The 19,018-nt window shown below is 50.6% G+C and overlaps 1 protein-coding gene across 3 annotated transcripts in view; it reads left to right on the top strand.

The window, feature by feature from the left end:
• CACNA1D (calcium voltage-gated channel subunit alpha1 D) overlaps window positions 1-19,018 on the top strand; it is a 348,007-nt gene that overhangs the window by 300,225 nt on the left and 28,764 nt on the right. For 2 of the 3 annotated variants that reach the window (XM_068982168.1, XM_068982169.1), the window contains 8 exons: window positions 1,629-1,712; window positions 9,311-9,355; window positions 9,769-9,897; window positions 12,144-12,209; window positions 14,199-14,290; window positions 15,179-15,338; window positions 15,947-16,074; window positions 16,209-16,305. In XM_068982168.1, coding sequence (XP_068838269.1) covers window positions 1,629-1,712; window positions 9,311-9,355; window positions 9,769-9,897; window positions 12,144-12,209; window positions 14,199-14,290; window positions 15,179-15,338; window positions 15,947-16,074; window positions 16,209-16,305 — 801 coding nt within the window. The remainder of the gene's footprint in view (window positions 1-1,628; window positions 1,713-9,310; window positions 9,356-9,768; window positions 9,898-12,143; window positions 12,210-14,198; window positions 14,291-15,178; window positions 15,339-15,946; window positions 16,075-16,208; window positions 16,306-19,018) is intronic. The other variant, XM_068982170.1, reaches the window with a different exon arrangement.

The following is a 19,018-nucleotide window of genomic DNA, read 5'->3' as shown; positions in this document are numbered from 1 at the left end:
GACACAGTGGATTTTCAGGTGTTGGCCTTGCAACCAGAAGCCTCCGGGTACAGAGCTCCCACTACGTCTTCCAATGGAGGGCTTCCTGGGGACTATCAGGAGACGACAGGCACTAATATAGCCGCTACTGTGCTGAGCCCAGAAGAGGATGCAGTGTCTGCCATGCGTACATGGATTTTTGGGTTACATCCTAGGGATGGCCACCTCATGCGAAGAGTTGGTTCATTGGCAAAGACTCTGATGCTGGGAGGGATTGGGGGCAGGAGGAGAAGGGGACGACTGAGGATGAGATGGCTGGATGGCATCATGGACTCGATGGACGTGAGTCTGAGTGAACTCCGGGAGATGGTGATGGACAGGGAGGCCTGGCATGCTGCGATTCATGGGGTCGCAAAGAGTTGGACACGACTGAGCGACTGAACTGAACTGAACTGAGGGATGTTCTATCTCCCACAAGATACAAGAACCCAAAACAATGACAATAGAGCAGAGCTGAATGACCTGGAGGATGCATGCTGATGGAAGGTGGAGGCATTGCCACGTGCCAGGCACTGTCTGAGCTCAGAGCCCTGGGCTGGGGGGTGAGATTCATCAGGGGGTGGAGGGGGGTGGGCAGAGCAGTCAGCACAGTCCTCGTTCGCAGAGAGCTTATCCCAGGGTTGATCTTCAGGCACAGACCTCAGATTTAGTGATCACAGCTTCAGAGAACAAGAGAGATTCTGACTCCCCAGGATGGGAGCTGCAGGCGAGGAGGACCTGCAGAGAAGCCATCAGGGCTTTGGCATTTGAGCTGAGCCTGAAGGAAGAAGTGGATGTGGGCAGGTGGCATAGGGTTGGGGGTCGCAGAGGCCTCCGGGGGTCTGCAGGATGGAGAGGAGCCCTCTCAGCCTGGAGGATACAGAGGGAGGGGAAGACAGAGATGGAGAGAAAGAGGAGCCTCTTGGGGGGTTGATGCTGCTCTAGGGGACAATGGGAGCCTCAACCATCGTCACCCTAGCTCAGTGCTCCTCCCCCGTGAGACCTTGCCTGCACTGACCCCCCTGGACCGTGTGCCTCGCTGGCCTGTCTCCCTGTAAACCTTTGTGTCCCTTTGACAGAGAGCTCTGTGAGGACTTCCTTTCAGCACATGCCCTCTGCAGTACTTGGACTGGTGAGGAGGGGCAGGGATACTGGTTTGTTTTGAGGGCACACAGTGAGAACGTGAAATGCTGGTCATAGTGCTCAAGTGGGGGAAAAGGAAGTGGGGTGGTTGGGGACCCCACGCAAGACGTAGGAGGGCCTTCTCCCTCAGCTTGGGGTTTTGACTCTGGGTGCCAGGGCAGGGTTGCCACGTGCCTCCCTCTTGTTTGTCCTGCAGGTATGTGGCTTGGTCCAGTGCCGCCTAGGACCAAGATCTGCATTGTGTGTGCGTGCATGCATGCGTGCGTGTGTTTGCGAGTGCGTATGGACTCTTTCACACATTCAGGTGCCCCGCCCCACATCCCTCTCCACCGGTGGATGGTATGGTCACTTCCCTTTGGCTCCTGGTTTCTATGGGTGCTACAGGGCCTGGGTATGTCCCCATGTGGTCGGCATGGCGTCTCCTTCCTACATGCTCATGAACGTCTGCCCCCGCCTGCTCTGTCCAGGGGTACTTTAGTGACGCCTGGAACACCTTTGACTCCCTCATCGTAATCGGCAGCATTGTAGACGTGGCCCTCAGCGAAGCCGACGTGAGTATGTGCCCGCCCGGGGCGCCTCCCGTCCTGTCTCTGTCTGCACACCCACCCCACCCTGCACTGCATCACCTGGACAAGTCACAGAGCCCGATCGCACTTGATCCAAAACCGGGAGTTCGCTAGGGAGAGCGTGGAAAAGAGGCCTTTTAGTGTAGGACTTGATCCGCAGGCCTTTTGAGACACAAATCGTCTTTGGCGGGACTGACGATGGTGCAGTAGGCAGGACAAGACAGGGACTTGTGACTGTTTTTATTTGCTGTGTCAGAGTGATATCCAAAATGACGTACCTAGTATATTTTTATTTTAGGGTGATTTTTTAAGTAGCCAAGTGGCTCTGTGCTAGAACGTTCCCCTTTTATAACACTGTCCTTTTCTTCTTTTTTTCCTGTTGTGCTTCCTCCCTTCTGTGGCTTCTGGCTGCTTGCCTAACAGCACTATTTCACTGATGCATGGAACACTTTTGATGCCTTAATTGTTGTTGGTAGCGTCGTTGATATTGCTATAACTGAAGTGAATGTAAGTAGCCAACTTTGTGTCCTATAAACCTAATTGTTTATGTTAAGTCTAATGTGGACGAGACCAGAAACCCTCCCCCACGCGCCTCTACACACGTTTAGAAATTCAGGCACACATTTGTTCCAAGGGCTTCCTTGTTAGTTCAGGTGGTACAGAATCCACCTGCAATGCAGGAAACCCCAGTTCAATCCCTGGATTGGGAAGATCCCCTGGAGAAGGGAACGGCTACCCACTCCAGTATTCTGGCCTGGAAAATTCCATGGACTGTATAGTGTATGGGGTCGTAAACAGTCAAGACACAACTGAGCGACTTTCACTTTTGTTCCAAAAAACTATTTTCCCTCCCGCCCCCATCCCCTTCCCCTGAATGACAGTGGGGAAGTAAACACGGAATTGCCATTTTGGAATGAAAACGTGATTAGTAAAGACCTTAAGATGTTAGGGGCTGGGAGTTGATTGTGTGGGTATGTGAGCATTGCCACCCAGTAGCTGTCTGACCTTGGCAAGGCCTCCAGCTGCTTCGTGCATGTTTTTCCAGCTGGAAAACAGAGTTGATAATATGAGCCCTGGGGCCCACCGTGCTTCTGTGGAGGCACAGGAGAGAAACCCCACAGCCGTGCCCTAGATATCCTCACCTGTACCCTGCCCTACTGGTGACACTGGAGAACATCCCCATCCTAGCTCCCCAAGTAGTGATGCAGATTTGAGGGCAGGGGGCCCTCAAATGTATCAGGAGAGGGTGTCAGCGCTCCTGTCTTGCACCCAGTTGAATCCTGTGCTGGGGAGCAGTGTGGTAGATGGAGTGACACCCCCACACACACCCTTTAGGAAACATCTGGAGAACCCTCCTCAAAACTCAGAGGCTCCAAAAAAAGGGCAGCACCACCTCCCACTGGCCCCTCTGGGATCTGACCCATGCCTCGATCAGGAGGGCCTGTTGCAGGCAGAACCGGCCCTGCCCACCTGGTCGGTCCCCAGTGCATCGGCAGGCCTCTGTGGGTGTCAAGCATGTGTGCCAGGTTGCGTGGAGCCCTTTGCAGGGATGGGTGGAGCATGGGGTGGGTTGCTGTGTGCTGTGTGGGGATTCCTGCTCCACGGTGCCAGCCTGACCCTCTGCCCCCGATGCCTGGCTGGGAATGGGTTGCCACGCTTTGCCTGGCTGATGTCTGTGGGATCAATCATATGGTCCATCCTGGTGCCCAGATAGCCTCTACCAAATAAGGAGAAGGAGATCTCTGTATGCCACTGCGTTGGGGGCCAGGCTGATAGTAGAGTAGAGAGGAGTGGGCCACTGGGTCTGGGCCTCAGTTCCCTCATGCACCCACCAGGGTGAATGATGTCTGCCTTCCCTGCTTCGTAGGTACATTGCAATGATAAAATGATAGGAGTATTTATGAATGTACTTGCTAAAAAAACCCCAAAGTGTTAGGGAGACACAGCATCATTACTTTAAATGTAGGTTTTCCTTGTAATAATACGGGAAATGAACTGTAAGACACTACCATGTCCTTGAGGATGTGAGTTAAGCCTCGTGACACTCAACTTCATGCCATGACCAGGTACTGAAATGGTATTTTGTTAGACTTAGGTACATAGATCCGCCGACCTCCATAAGCTTAGATGTCTATAAATTCCACGTTATGTGAAGTACTCCCCGAGTCAGGTATAAAATTGCCATTCCTCATGTGTAAATTATGCTTGGTTATAAAATAATCTGATGCTGGGAGAACAGCAGGACCCTCCCTGTGTGGCCCTGGGCTCTCTTCTCAGTTTACGACCAGACATCTGCCTGCCTAATCATCTCACCACATACAGCACTTACAGCCTCCATCAAAGAAAACTTACGTGAACATTCTGGAACCAGACCCTTAAGTCAGAGATAGTCTGTAATGCAAGTGAAAATATCATAAATGATACTTTGAGCAGACCTCGTTGGAGCGCTGTCGTGCAGGTGGTGGACTTCATGCTTTGTTTCTGTGCGCCAGGATGTGGCCAAGGTCTGTGCACCAGGTGGGCAGCCCGACTGCGTAATGCCTGACCCCCGCTCTGGTGCACCCGCAGAAGCACAGCAGCTTCCTGGCTGCCTCACCGCGTGCTGGGGCTGAGCCCACTGCACCTTCCGTCTGGTTCAGCCCTGCTCAGCGGTGTCTCAGACGTGTCCCCCTTCACCTTGCATTGGTCAGGAAAGCCCCAGGTCTATAAAAGCCCACAGACCATTTTGTAGTTAGCCTTTGACTTGGGGGTGTCTGTGCAGTACAGGCTTTCATTGACATTCCATCAGGCTTTCAAAAATCACACCGGTTAACATCCTTGTACTGTTTTTCAGTAACTGTGACCTTTCCCCTAGTCAGATGGAGCCTGAGACCAAACCTCCCTGAGCCGGGAGCAGTGCCAGTTCAACGCCCTGGGCCAGTAGGAGACCTTAGGGGGCCTCAGCATTTCTGTGCTGGGCCTCCGTGTAGAAGGGATGCTCACGGCCACCTTCTCATTTACTCAGTCCTTCATCACATCTTTACTGGGCATCTGTGACCCGCAGGCCACAGCACAGAGACAAGAGAGACTAGGTGTCCTTAACCTCTGGTGACATAACTCTCCCAGTGTAACCGGTGGCTCCCCCACCCTGCCCTCTCCCACACCGATTTCCGCAGGGAAGCAGCACACAAGATTTCCCTGGTGGCCTGCCCCTCGCACTCCTGACTCAGCTGAGCGTGAATATTCTTGGTCCATCGTTGGCTGTTTTTAGCTGCCATAAGTCATCATTTTTTGCAATGTTTAATTTGCTGTGCTGTCTCTCCCAACCTCTGTTGATCTTTTCTGTTGCCTAATTGATTTTCATGTTGGTTTTGTTTTTAGAAAATTGTAGCGGCAAGTATATATAAACATATATACGGTGAAGTCGTTAAAGCAAAAGCACTCAAAAGACTGTATTCTTGTCTTTGGCTTCCCCACCTTTGGTTTTCGCTGAATTTCACGGGAGTGCTGTGGGTCGCGGTCATCTAAACTGTTTGCTGTGCCCTATTTCGTGTCTCCAGCCTGGCACCTGAGCTCGGGCCATCTTGGTCAGTCACACTTGGCTCTGTGACAGACCAGCGTAGTCACAGGAATGAGTTGATCTGACCTGGAAATGAGAAATCGAGCCTGCATTTGTGTTCTTTGTGAAAACAGTTTGGATGGCCCTTTCCGTTGTCCTGCTTGCATGCTCACTGAACCCTCCTCATCCTGCTCCCTCCTCCCCAATACCCACCCAGCCACAGTCGTGGTTTGAGAGCTCTCATGGACTTGTCTTCATCACAGTTGGTCATCACATCATCAAGCTGCTAAAATGTCAGATGAGGACTGGAGAGCTCGTTTTTGCTCCTTTTTTGATGCCTGTTTGTTCTTGAGTGGAGAAATGGCCCAGCTTCGTATTCTCCATAACCCAGAGAATGGCTCTCGCTGACATTTAGACTTGGCCTTTATCGTTGCTGCTGGGGAGGCAGCACACGTGTTTAGAAGCCATGTCTGCATTGTTGGTACTCAAGAGCAACAGTAGGGAGCTCACTCCCAGGCACCTCAGAACTGTCGCTGACTTGTCGTGGACCCAGGGTGGACTAGGTGACCCACAGCTATCCTCAGTCTCTTGTTCTGAATCCACAGTCAGGTTGCTCAGCCCTCCATGCTGTATGCTCACCCTTTTCCAGGAACCAGGTAGCTGGTTTCTGGAGACAGACTTAGCAATCCCCAATACAGAAGCCTTCCGTGCCAGAGGTGTTACCTGTCAGGTCAGAAGTCAGAGGCTCCCCATAGGAATTCCCCAGGATGCTTCAGAATAACTGGTTTGCTGGGATGCTGGCTTGCTTCCTATCTGGATTGGGAAACAACATCCTTTCAGCTTTTTTAGGAAAAGATGAGACTTAATGCATAAACGCAGGCTTCCCTAGTGGCTCAGCTGGTGAAGAATCTGCCTGCAATGTGGGAGACCTGGGTTCAATCCCTGGCTTGGGAAGATCCCCCGGAGAGGGGGATGGCTACCCACTCCAGTATACTGGCCTGGACAGTACCATGGACTGTATAGTCTTACGGAGTTGCAAAGACTGAGCCACTTTCACTCTCACTTGGTTTGCTTTGTGTCTGGATTGGCATCCTTTCAGTGTTTTTTTTTTTTTTTTCGGGAACAGATGAGACTTAATGCATAAATGCAGACTGCTCCCTGTGCGCTTGGGGAACTCAGGGCTCATTTGACTCCTGTAGCTGCAGAGGGGTTGGCCTGGAGCCTACATCTCAAGAGCCTGCTTAGGAGCCCTGTGGGAAGGGGCTTTCCAAACCCTGGTGTATAGTTTGGCTTCCTAAGGCTGAGGGTCCATCCTCCTGTAGGGTTTCAGAATGAAGACTGGCATCCCAAAAAGAAGCTACCAAGGCCATCTAGCCCAGGGCCCAGGGTGGCACTGGAAATCCCTCTATTGAAGACTGACCGTTTAGCCCTCAGTGCTGACTGTAGAAGCTTCCTGGGGAGTGAGACCTTCCCTAGTGTCCTGGCCTCTAGGGGTGTCCTGTGGCTGATCCCAGGAGTCTAGCAGAGCGATGTCGTGCTCACGGTCCATTTATACCTGTCACCAGCTCCCTGGGTTTGTGAGCCTCCTCCATCCCTCGAAAGGAAGATGGGGATGACCCTACTCAGTTTGCATCCATCTGAGTACTGAACCCGCATCAACCCCAGAAGAACCCATTGCTTAGCTGTAACAGCCTGTGTGGGCTTTTCTGGTAGCCCCACTCTGTGTGGCTGCTCCAGATCTAAAGGGAATGAGCTGTTGTGAGTGACAGGCTGAGTTGGAACCACCTGGGAGCTTTCAAAAATACCCAAAGCTTGGGCATACTTCAGGTCCTTTAAATAAGAATCTTTGGAGTGGGACCCAGGCATCAGAGTGTTAAAGATCCCCAGAGAGTTCCTATGGGTAGCCCAGGATGAGAGCTGGCCTGCCTTTTTCATCAGGCTGGCATTTGTAGTTTAGGAAAGCCATCCTCAGGGTCCCTCAGTTTGTAAGATATTTTGGCAACTTGCACTTTTCCCTGAGTGCTACTAGTGACGTCCTCCCTGCCCAGCATAGCATGTGGGGGCTTGGGAGTGGTGTCCCAGGCTGCTCTGGGGATGCATGCAACCTGGTGTGCCGTTTGCCCTGTGCTTCCATTCTTGCATGTCATGATGCCTTGTCCCTCCACAAATGCTATCTCTTCTTCTTTGTTTTTTTTTTGAACAAGACTACCCATGGTTTCATGTCCGTAGCCCAAGATCTGACATACTTCAGAGACAGCAGTTGAAAAAGAGACGTATGCTTCAAAAATCCGTTTGGCAGCTGACTTTCCCATGTCACCAGCGGGGTGTACAAGCTCTGTCATTCTTGGAGCAGGCTAGGGAGGGGTCAGCCAGGTCCCTCCTGGAGAGGCTTGAGCCAGGTCATGGCCAAAAAGAGTGTGGTCCCCAACCACCAGCCTTTTCTTCTCTTGCAGGTCTAACATGACTTTGCAAAAGTATGCCACAGAGTGTTGTGTTGTGCACACTCTGGTCTCCTTGAGCACACACACACATGCACATACCACCTCACAGGCCAGCTGTGCGGGTGAGACTGGAGCCCCCTGCACATACCCTGAGGGAGATGGTGTGGGAAAGCAGGAGAACTTTGGTAAACGAAGTCCTTCATTTGTGAAAGTCATGAGTTAAAAAGCATCATCTGTCCCTTTAAGGAGATACAGTCTCTTTTGAGGTGAGATAATAGAAGGAATGTAAAAAGAGCATCCCAGCTGAAGCAGGGACCTCTTCCTAACCCCACCAGAACCTGTTAGTCCTGGCTTCATAATCTCATTGTTGAATTTCAGTTGTAAGGTATTGTGCCCAAATACCGTATATTTCATGAATTTTACAGAGTTTTAGTTTTGGTCTTCGGAGGCAGCTGTAAACAAGAGTGAGCCTGCAAAATGGAGTTTTTCCTCTTGTGGTATCTCCAGGGAGGAGAACCCAGCTGATTGTTGTGTGCATCCAGGCGTGCACGCACATCCCTTACGTGTACAGACACGCCATGCAGAGAGGCTCCCTAGAGGCCTAGAGAGTGCCCGACAGTTCATGGCCCCCCAACCAGAAGAGCCCCCTTCCTGTGCTGGCTGCCAGGTAGCCCGGCCGCTTCAGCAGAGGTGACCCCACTGGAGGGAAGGCTGGTACTTCCCAACCCTTGTTCAGCCATCGTTGTTGAATTTGAAGATGCCTCCTGATATTTGTGAGTTAGCTTAGAACCTCTTTGCATTCTCATAATCATTTACTGGACCTCTGATAAGTGCCAGACACTCTGCTGGGCACTGACTGGAATGAGGTGAGGCCCCTGCCCCTGGGGGCTCCTGGCCTGAGTGGGGAGGCAGGTGAGCACAGGGCAGCAGGGGCTGGGATTCTGCACCCTGGGGACTGGAGCCCACCCAGACCTCAGGTGAGGCAGTGCTGAAGAAGCCCAGGGCACGCTGGTGCTAGGTGGCTTCTTCCCAGGAGTTGTCTAGAGCCGAGCCTTCCAGTGGGGCTGTGACAGCTTCAGGGGGTAACCAGCCCCTCTCCTGTGTGCTCCGACTCAGCCCCACCCAGTTCTGTGGGCCTAGGAGCAGAGTGGAGTCTGGGAGGTTTGAGGACCACAGGCAGCTTCCACTCAGTTTTCCCTGTTTGGTAGAGTCATCCTGTTCCCCAGGGTTAGGAGTGGCTTCCCTCAGAGCAGTTCGTTCCTCAGACCCACAGCCCCGACTAAGAAAATAGAATCCCACCGTGCATTTCTGCGTGTGGGGACCCTGAGGTCTTGCAGCATTATCTTTTACTGGATGTCTGTCAGCCTTGGAACATCACGTCCTGGGGTGTGGATTGGCAAGGAGTGTGTCCGAGCTTGCGTCAGTGGCTGCCCGCCCTCAAGTCCAGCCCCAGGCAGTGCCGTGGCATTTCCTCAGGGAGGGAGCACATGGGTTCTCCTGAGACACAAACTACAGAATGTTTAAAAGTGGGGAGGGGCCGTTCTCCTGAACCCCAGCTTCCTTCCCAGTTCATTAATGCATTTTCAATCTTTGATTTCTTAAAGCCAACTGAAAGTGAAAATGTCCCTGTCCCAACCGCTACACCTGGGGTAAGATCAGTGACTAGTCCCCAGGGGGCTGGGTCTTTCCCTTGAGTTTATTTGGCCATGTCGAGTCCTCCACTAGTTGTTCTGTATTCTCCATGATTGTCCTTCCAGAACAGTGTCTGCAGTGGTTTGCATTCATCATCAGTGTCCAGTACTCTTGACCAGCCCGGCGTCCTCCTCTTAACACTCTAGACCACGTGGACATGCATGTGCTGTGTGGACGCAGTTTTCCAAAGCCCTGTGTTGTTAGCATGTAACTTCTCCTTTCATATCATGCTTTGTAAGGTGCAAAGGCCCTAGAAACACATCTTTAATTCTTACCTCTACCACCTCTGTGTGCATCTGTTGCTGTTTTTCTGAAAGTGTTGCATGTTCTACTTTCCATTGGGTTTGACCTCTCCATGATAACCCTTCAGAACTCTGAAGAGAGCAATAGAATCTCCATCACCTTTTTCCGTCTTTTCCGAGTGATGCGATTGGTGAAGCTTCTCAGCAGGGGGGAAGGCATCCGGACGCTGCTGTGGACTTTTATTAAGTCCTTCCAGGTAAGAGCCATGCCAGGGGCTTCTTTGTCTTTGAAGATCATGTGTAAGTCGGCGGTTGTCCCCTATCGTGGAGGATCCACCCTCCCTTCTGCAGGACCACTGTGACCATCAAGGTCCATGGAGGACATAAAACGCGGAAGAGACCTGCCCAGCGTTGCTTGGGAAAATCACTTAGGATGACTTGCTTGAGGAAGCAGAAGAAAGAGCAGTAAGGACCCACAGCTGAGAGCTCTGCGGCATTTCCAGGACGGACAGAGATACAGGGCTCCACGCCCCACAGTCCCCCCCCAGGACACCCGGGGTGAATGGTGATGTCTGAGAGAGGGAGAGTCCCAGCCGATCCCTGGAAGCGTTGTAAGGCTGCCACAGTCCAGTCCAGTGGCCGATCTGTTGATAGATACAAAGTCAGAGACCAGCTGGCCTGGGCCAGCACACCATCCCTCATCCTGGGTTATCCTGTGCCTGGCAGGATTGCATAGTGGAGGGCATCTAGGTATAAGCCAGGTCCCCTTCGTCAGCTGTACTCTCCAGGCTGTTCCAAACAGACCCCAGCTTCTCCTGTACCTTCCGGCACCCCACACCAGATACTCCAGTCTTTGGGACTTACTCCACTGGGAGGGGCCCAGATTCTTATCCAGAGGTACACCACTTGGGGAGCTTGTAGATGCACACAAACATTAGAAAATAAGCCATGGATCTTCATTTCTTTATCTTTTGACAGTTTTTAACTCAAAAGCTATAAATGCTCACATTAACAAATGAAGTTATCCAAAGATACACAGAGAACAACCCACCCCCACGTCTCAAGTAACTGTTGTTAATATCCGAGGAGACATTTTTCCACAGTGGGCAGATTTTTAACAGGTAAAGAGGAGAAGGTGTGCATCTGGGGAAGGAGGTCAGTCCAGAGATTTGAAGGAAATTCACGAGTCCTGTTGGGGAAAATGAGGTTGTGGATGGAGCCAGGCTGTGGCTCTGAGAGAGGCAGGGACATTGAGGGTTCCAGGCAGGTGAGCTTAGGTCCTGGAAAGGGATTAAAGCCTAGGCTGTTGTTATTAATGCAGAGCACCAATGTTTGTGACTGAGCTGCTATAAAGATAGAATGATCCATGCAATAATGTCATTTGTCCTTTTTAAAAAGGTTTTGGTCACTATAGATAAATTCATGTCACCAAGTAGCGGACCATAAAAATTGAGAAGCTGTGCCAACAAAATTCTTCAACACTTATCTAGGGAGAAAATGCATGTTGGTATGGCAAGGACAGCCTGAAACTAACCCTGTGGGGCTGTTATCCAGCCCAGCTGTCATGATGGTGCAGCTGCTCTGGGCCAAGCTGGCAGTCACAGACCCAGACCTGGCACAAGTCGGGAGGTTTTTAGCCAGTGGCTTTCTGATGACCTTTCTCAGATAGGAGGACAAGTGGAGGCTTTATGCATGTGAGCTTGGCCTTAACAATCTGGGCACCCCCTGGAGGCATGCTGAGCACATGGACATATTCTGTCACCTGAGATGAGGGAGAAAAGCATTTGAGGATCCTTGGCTTAAAAGACCAGGGGTCTGTCTGACACACCCATGCTTTTATTTGACGTTCCTAAGGAGAGGAACAGGCTTAGCCACCACAGGGCTAGCTCCTTTTCTTCCCTGTCCCAGCCCCCAGCTCTGCATTTCTTTCAGAGAGGGTGCATTTTAGGAAAAGTGTCTTGCTTTCTACAGCCACAGCCAAAGAGTAATTCTTCCCCTCTGACCTAGTAATTCCACTCCTAACACTTCACTCTAAGGCAGTACTTCAGCAGACCCAAGGTGATTTTGCATAAAAATGTTCCTTTGCAAAATAGCTGCTTGCTCCTGCTGCAAACACACCCACAAAAGAAGGAAGCAAGCAGTTTGGAAGCATTTTATCAATTACAGTAGTTTCACAAAGGAATCCAAGAGTAAATTCAAGCATTACTGTGAGAGGTAACACTAAGAGTAGGACACACTGCTGATGACCATGGCCAGCACATTATGCCTGCAGCTTTGTAACCCGAGGTGTATGGGCTGCTGTCCTCAGGGCTGAAGCTGCGCTGCTGCGCTGGGGTTTATTTACAAAGCTCTTCCTCACTACTGATGTCCTTTCACTATCGGATGGAAAAGAAGAGAGGGTGTTCCCTACGTGGGCCTTCAGTTTCTCCCCTCCCCGCCCCCGAGCCATCGGTGCCGCAGGGACAGGAGGCTCACACTGACCCAAGTGCCTCCTGTCTTCCAGGCGCTCCCGTATGTCGCCCTTCTCATCGCCATGCTGTTCTTCATCTACGCGGTCATCGGCATGCAGGTACGCTCCAGCCCCTCTCCCCTGGATCCCTTTGCTGCATTGCCCCAGCATGCTGCACTTGGGACAGGTGGACTGGAAAGGCAGGTCATGGTTTTTTAGCCAGGCTTGGCTGCTAAAGAGCAATAAAGTTGAGAAAGACTTGGCCCTGCAGGAGAGGGCTTGTACCAGCAAGAGCCCCAGGCTTAGAAGGGTGTGAGGAGGTTAGAACATGTCAGGGGAAGCTGGGTTTAGGGCTCTCCCCACCCCCGATCTGCGTCTGAGGAGAGCCAGCTGCTGGAGAAAACCCACAGTTGAGTGTAGCCACGGCAAGTGCAGCACTGAAAGAAGCCGCAATTGTCCTGTTCTCTGTACCACCATTGCCAAGAGGGTACTGAGTGATACCAAGGTCTGTTTATCATCTGAAAGCATTTCAGATGCTGGGGCTGAAGTGAACCATTCTCTTGCCTCAGAAGCACCCCTCTAAAAAGAAGCATGCAAGCAAGCCCTTCTGTGACCTGGGGGCTGCTCTCCAGCCCCTCGTGAGGTGTGAAGAGGGGCCAGGAGCTCACTAACAACTGAGCCCTAACATGAAGTGGCTGGGTTGGGGGCAGAGCCTCTGTGGGGAGAGGGAGATGGAGGAGTCTGTGGTCCTAGACACCCCCCACCCCGGGGTCTCTCTGCCCTGCTCTCCACTGGTTCAGGTGAGGGAGTGCTGTGATGAGGAGGAGGAGAGGTGTTCCAGTGGCAGAGACGTGGTGGTCCCTACTTTTGTATTCTTAAAGCAGAGAAGTGTGTGCAAGTCACCAGGACTCACCAGGGTTTTTACTTGTTTATTTTTAATTGAGGGATAATTACTTTACAATCTTGGTTTGATTTCTGCCATACATCAACATGAATTAGTCATAGCTGTACACATGTCCCCTCCCTCTTGAACCTTCCTCCCACATCTCACCCTTTCCCACTGCTCTAGGTTGTTACAGAGCCCCGGTTTGAGTTCCCTGAGTCATACAGCAAATTCCTGTTGGCTGTCTATTTTACGTATGGTAGCGTACATGCTTCCACGCTACTCTCTGCCTTCATCTCACCCTCTCCTTCCTCCACCACCGCCCTGCCCCCTGCCCTTGTCCGTAAGTCTCTTCCCTGGGTCTGCGTCTTCATTGTTGCCCTGCAAATAGGTTCATCAGTACCATCTTCCTAGATTCCACATCACCAGGGATTTTGAATGAAGAGTCAGTGTGCTTGAGCCCCTGTATTTCAGCGGCTTTTGGTGCTCTGAGCCCCGAAAGGTCTTTTGTGCCGTAACATCCTTGTGTAAAACTTAAGTGTAACAGAGAACTGCAAACCACATCACACATACCACCCTATGTTCACTGAAGAATCTTTGCTGGGCATCAGGTTCTTCCTAAATGTCAGTCTGCTTCTATAATCTCTGTGAGTGAAGCACTCAGTAACTTCTCCTGGCCCTTACAGCAAAGCCCACCAGCCCCCCATGCTTGTCCACAGCCTGTCTTTGGTCTGTCTGTCACACTCACTCTGGCTTCATTTCCTGGAGTACCCAGGCCATGTTGCTTCTGCTCTTTTGCAGGCCTTGCACCCTCTGCCTGGAGCACCCTTTGCCCTCCTTGTCGCCTGACTGGCTTCTCCTTACCCTTCAGTCCAGTCCTTAACCTCACTTCTGGAAGCCTTCCCTGGCAACAGCCCCCAGCCTCAGGGATCCCCTGAGCCTGTTCTGTGCTTCCCGTGGGGCTGGACCAGCCGAACTCCCATTGGGAGGGCTGCCTGTCTGGTTATTTCTGCAGCCCTTCCCCAGGGTAGGAACTTGCTGAGCTGAGGATGTGCCCAGTGGTTAGAACAGAGCCCAGCACATCTCAGTGGGATGAATCAAGTGCCAAGCAGTTTGGGTATTGACTGAACTTGAGTTCTAAATTCACATGTGGAGGGTTTTTTTTTTTTTTTTCCTCTCCATATGATAATTTTTTTTCTTTTTCCCCTAACAATTTCTCTCTCTAGATGTTTGGGAAAGTGGCCATGAGAGATAACAACCAGATCAACAGGAACAACAATTTCCAGACCTTTCCCCAGGCGGTGCTGCTACTCTTCAGGTGACCGAGTCCAGTCCCGAGCAGGTGTCTCTGGCTTTGGGCTCCAGAGCAAAAGAGGACCCGGGTTCTTAAAGCAGTTGGGTCCTGGTGGTTTTTTGTATTTGTTTTGTATTCTTACATGGAAATGGTAGCATTTTAGTCACACAGGAATTTTGCTGGCTTTTGGTCATTGACATTGTGATTGGCTTAAGGTTCTCCATTTGGGAGTGAATGAGTAGGTCCGCTGAGCCACTGGGAAGGTATAGAGTATATGCTCACACATGGGCGCATGCACTCAGACAACCAGGAAAATGAAAATTTAGCAGGAACATGGAAGCCTTTTGCGCAGTCAGTGGGGAGCATCATGAGATGCACAATTTCAAGCCATATGGGATTGTTTTTAACTCTTTTTAATAACTTTGTAAACAGAGTGCCTTGAAGTGTGAGAACTTTCTAGAAACCATACAAATAATTCCTATTGACTTTAGTGACTGGAGAGCAAGTTCTTTGTAAGTTAGTTTCCAGTTCTTTCAACAGAATTGAACGGGGAATCTAATCAAGCTGTCAGATGTTAGGTCACTAAAAATAATAATCATTTAAAAATTATAGTGTAAGTGTTTAAAGGAGAGAAGACAACAAATCAAACATCCCTTTGTACGTAAAGAATTGATATGCTTGTATATAGTGGTTGATGCATATCAAAGGGAGTTTCAGCAGGTCCTCCACTTATTAATACAAGTTGCATTTGAAAATAAATAGGAATTTCAGTTTAGGAATTTTGACTAAATCAAGCTGCCTTCCTCCCAAATTACTTAGGTTTTGATCTAATTGAAAAACATTTTTTCTTAAAATTTCTTGAGGGTCTAAGCCTTATATGCCTTCTTTCTTTCTTTGCTTAATCCAAAAAAGGTGTGCAACAGGGGAAGCCTGGCAGGAAATCATGCTAGCCTGCCTCCCGGGGAAGCAATGCGACCCTGACTCAGATTACAACCCCGGGGAGGAGTACACATGTGGGAGCAACTTCGCCATTGTTTATTTCATCAGTTTTTACATGCTCTGCGCATTTCTGGTAAGTGATCGGAATTGCCTCCCACACCCCTGCACTCCTCTCATAGACAGATATACATGTAGCATTTGAGATTCAGACCAATGATATTGCCCCATCAAATAGCTGTGGGGTATCTTATGCTGACAAGCACTCTAGACTCCACTGGGCAGTTGAAGTTTCTGCCAAGTGAGGCCTGTGTTAATATAAGCACCTTTGTTGTAGTAGGGGTTTTGGTGCTCACTAACAGGCTTCACCACTCCGGCTTCTTAGGGCTGCTGGTTCTTTTATAAAAATCTCAAAGCCGCTGCACATAGCAGTAACTTAAGACAGTGAGTTATTTGGTGCAAATTATAAAACTCCAGTGTGTTTCAAAAGATCAGACAATACCAATCCCGCCCTCCCCACCCCCCGTCCCCCACCACCCCACCACCCCAGGGACTATACCCAAACCATTTGTGAAACCTGGAAGCCTGCTTTTTCTTAATCATTCTTTAGAATGAAAGTTTTTTAGCCTCTCTGGGAGAAATGGGTCCAAATGTCTTGTGACCCTTATAATCAGGAAGCACTCACTAGGACTGAACCCAGGTAACCTCACTGCACCTGAAACTCCCCTCGATTGGCTTTTACAGATCATCAACCTCTTCGTGGCTGTCATCATGGACAATTTTGATTATCTCACCCGGGACTGGTCTATTCTGGGGCCTCACCATTTAGACGAATTCAAACGGATCTGGTCTGAATATGACCCCGAGGCAAAGTAAGTGGGAAAGAGTTCCGTCTGGCTTGTGTGAGCTGTTTCTGGGTGTTGGCTGCGCTCCCTGGGGAGGGTGGGAGGGCCCACAAGCCAGGATGGGTGTGCTGCGCTGCCCTCACGCTGCACTTCGCCTCCAGGGGAAGGATCAAGCACCTGGACGTGGTCACTCTGCTCCGCCGCATCCAGCCTCCCCTGGGCTTCGGGAAGCTGTGTCCACACCGGGTAGCCTGCAAGGTGAGCATCTTGCTGGCGCGCCTGAGGCCTCTTAGGGGCCTCCCCGCTTCAGTCAGCACTGACTAACTTATGTTCTACGGAGCCTGCCATCAGGAGCTGGGGGGTGCTGGGATGAGTGTTATGTGGTTGCCATCCTTGAGGAGCTCTTGAACGTATAACTCTCAAGTCACCCTTTCAGCCAATGGTAAGGTTAGGAAGGGAATTGTGTAATTTGTCACTGGTTGGGAGAAGGGAATGGTGACACTTGCATCAGGTTTGTCAGAGCGGAAAGAGCATCACAGAAGCGGAGCCTAGAGAGCCCAGACGGGGAGGCAGGAGAACAGGGAGTGGCTGGTGTGGCTGGAACACGAGAGAAGGTGGCAGAGGCCCGAGGCCCCAGCCGAGCGTAGCTGCGCGGAGCCTTCTGTGTCCTGCTGAGTCTCATGGAAGGAGCGTGAGTAGACGTCCATTCTAGAAGGTTGCCTCTAGGCAGCAGAAAGGTGAACTGGGGACAGGAGAATGCCTAGGAGAGCTGTTGCATTATCTCACTGCGACATATGGCAAGAGCCGGAGGGAGGGCAGTGGAGTGGGCATGGAGAGGAGGCGTTGGCTTAGGGGTCTGCTTAGGGAGTAGGATGGAGAGGACTTGGTGGCCTGAACGTCTCCGAGCTGGTGTGATAGTGCATGTGGTGACCCTCTGCTACCAGAGCTCCCTTCCCAGTGAGCATGCATCGAGCGGTGGCCTCTCAGGGGTGGATTCCATTCTCCTGCTAAAACCATACTCTGTCAGATGGGACTTGAACCCATCTGCACCCCAGATTGAGACTTGAACCCACACTCTCTGCCTTAGGAGGGGACTCGAACACACTGTCTCTTAGTTTAAACCACTCACCTGGGCTTATTGAAACTCAGGTTTTTTTGTCTCAATGTGGAAAGAATTCAGTATGAGGCAGAGTGGCTGGCGAAGAGTGAGTTTATTAGCATAGGATGCTTGTGAGAGATACAGGGGGCAGGCAAGGGAGCACAGCCCCGAGAGCAGAGAGGTCTAGGTTTTTATAATCAAAGGAAGAGTAGAGGAGAGAATATTCCCTTCTTCCTCATTTTTAGGAGATACCAAGGCTGATACCCTTAGTTCCTCTTTTAACCTTTTATGGTGTAAGCAGGACCATCATGGTGGTGTTTATAAATCATATGTTTATTAACAAAAGAGTGGTAATATATACTAAAACAAGGTAATTGATCTCAGGTTTTGGTATAATATCCCCTTCCACCTAGTTCTTTCCCCTTTCACCTATTTTCCTGTCCTGGCTACATGCTGATGTGCTACTCTTCAGCTCCCTGCCTTGGTGTAATAAGACTCAGATCCCATATCTACTGTCTGGTACTTTACATGTGCACATTGTTGCTTGGTTACTGGATTCTCTTGTTGAGTGGCCAAAGGCTTGCAGCAGTCTCCCGAGCTCGCTTAGAATTCCCTTCTGTCTTCAGTGCCCTAGTGGGACTTTTAAGCTAAGAATTTAATTATCCTGCTCCATCCCCATCACCACCTCACCCCATTCCTGACGTTTTCCCATCAGACCATGCTCATCTCTGTGAGCTCTCCTCAAGATCTGGTTTCTTTCGGTAGAGGTCATGTCAGACCACCTGGAGTCAGCTGTAGAAACAGAAAAGGACCCCCCATGTTTTAGAGGAGAAATGTGGGGGTTTGTCTGTTGAAACTCTGCCATGTAGAAATCCAGCCAGACTGTGCAATACCTGGTCCCCTCTTCCCACAGAGCTGATGGGATTCCGGGTCAGGGGTTCACTTTACCCTCACAGGGGTGCTAGGCTAGTCTAGACAGAACTGCAGTAAAGAGTGGAGTCTACAGTGTATTTCAGGCTTTCAGAGAAATCTGAGCCAAACTCATTGTGCTCTGCCCTGGAAGTCCAGAAAGCTCCATTGGCAAGACCTTGGGCTCCTTGCCTGAGTCTTTGCTTCTCATCCTGGACTCTGGATGTCGGCACAGAGAATAAGCCATGGATGTTGACTTTTTCCCATAGATTTCACAGTACCAGGCTCTTTTCTGCTTTCCAAGAACAAGATAAGTTCTAGCTCGTGGCTATTGTTTTATGTTTGCGTTTGCAGACCCTTTTATGTAAAGGATCTAAGGAAGGACCCGTGTAAGTAAAAGCGGACTACTTTGTTCTCTAAGGGCAAAGCAGTTTGCTAATTCAGAAATTTACCAGGAGATGCAAGTAAATGTGCAGGCTGTCCAAGTAAATGGATGCGTTGGAGAAGGAAATGGCAACCCACTCCAGTATTCTTGCCTGGAGAATCCCAGGGAGGGAGGAGCCTGGAGGGTTGCCATCTGTGGGGTCGCACAGAGTCGGACACGACTGAGGCGACTTAGCAGCAGCAGCAGTCCAAGTACATGTGCAGGCTGTACTAGACTAGGAATTCAGGTAGGGTGAGTCCTGTGTACACAAGGTTGTAGTCCATTGATAGGGAGGAGGAAATTGGGACACCTTGTCAGCCGAAAGTAAGAAATGGGAAACTATTAGTAAGTCTAAGTACCGCTTTTTTTTAGCACTTACACCTGCCAGGCACCCAGCGGAAGTGTCTATGCCCTTAGTGTCTATGCTGTCCTTTAACCCTTGCACAGCACTTGGCTCTGGGCGTGTCATCTGCATCAGCTGGGGCTAGAGAGGGTGTTTTCTCTCATCCTAGTCCTCTCAGACTCTCAGTGCTAGTGTT

This window comes from Capricornis sumatraensis, chromosome 10 (assembly GCF_032405125.1).
Source record: "Capricornis sumatraensis isolate serow.1 chromosome 10, serow.2, whole genome shotgun sequence".
Taxonomy (NCBI): Eukaryota; Metazoa; Chordata; class Mammalia; order Artiodactyla; family Bovidae; genus Capricornis; species Capricornis sumatraensis.
This window is presented reverse-complemented; position numbering and strand designations above follow the sequence as displayed.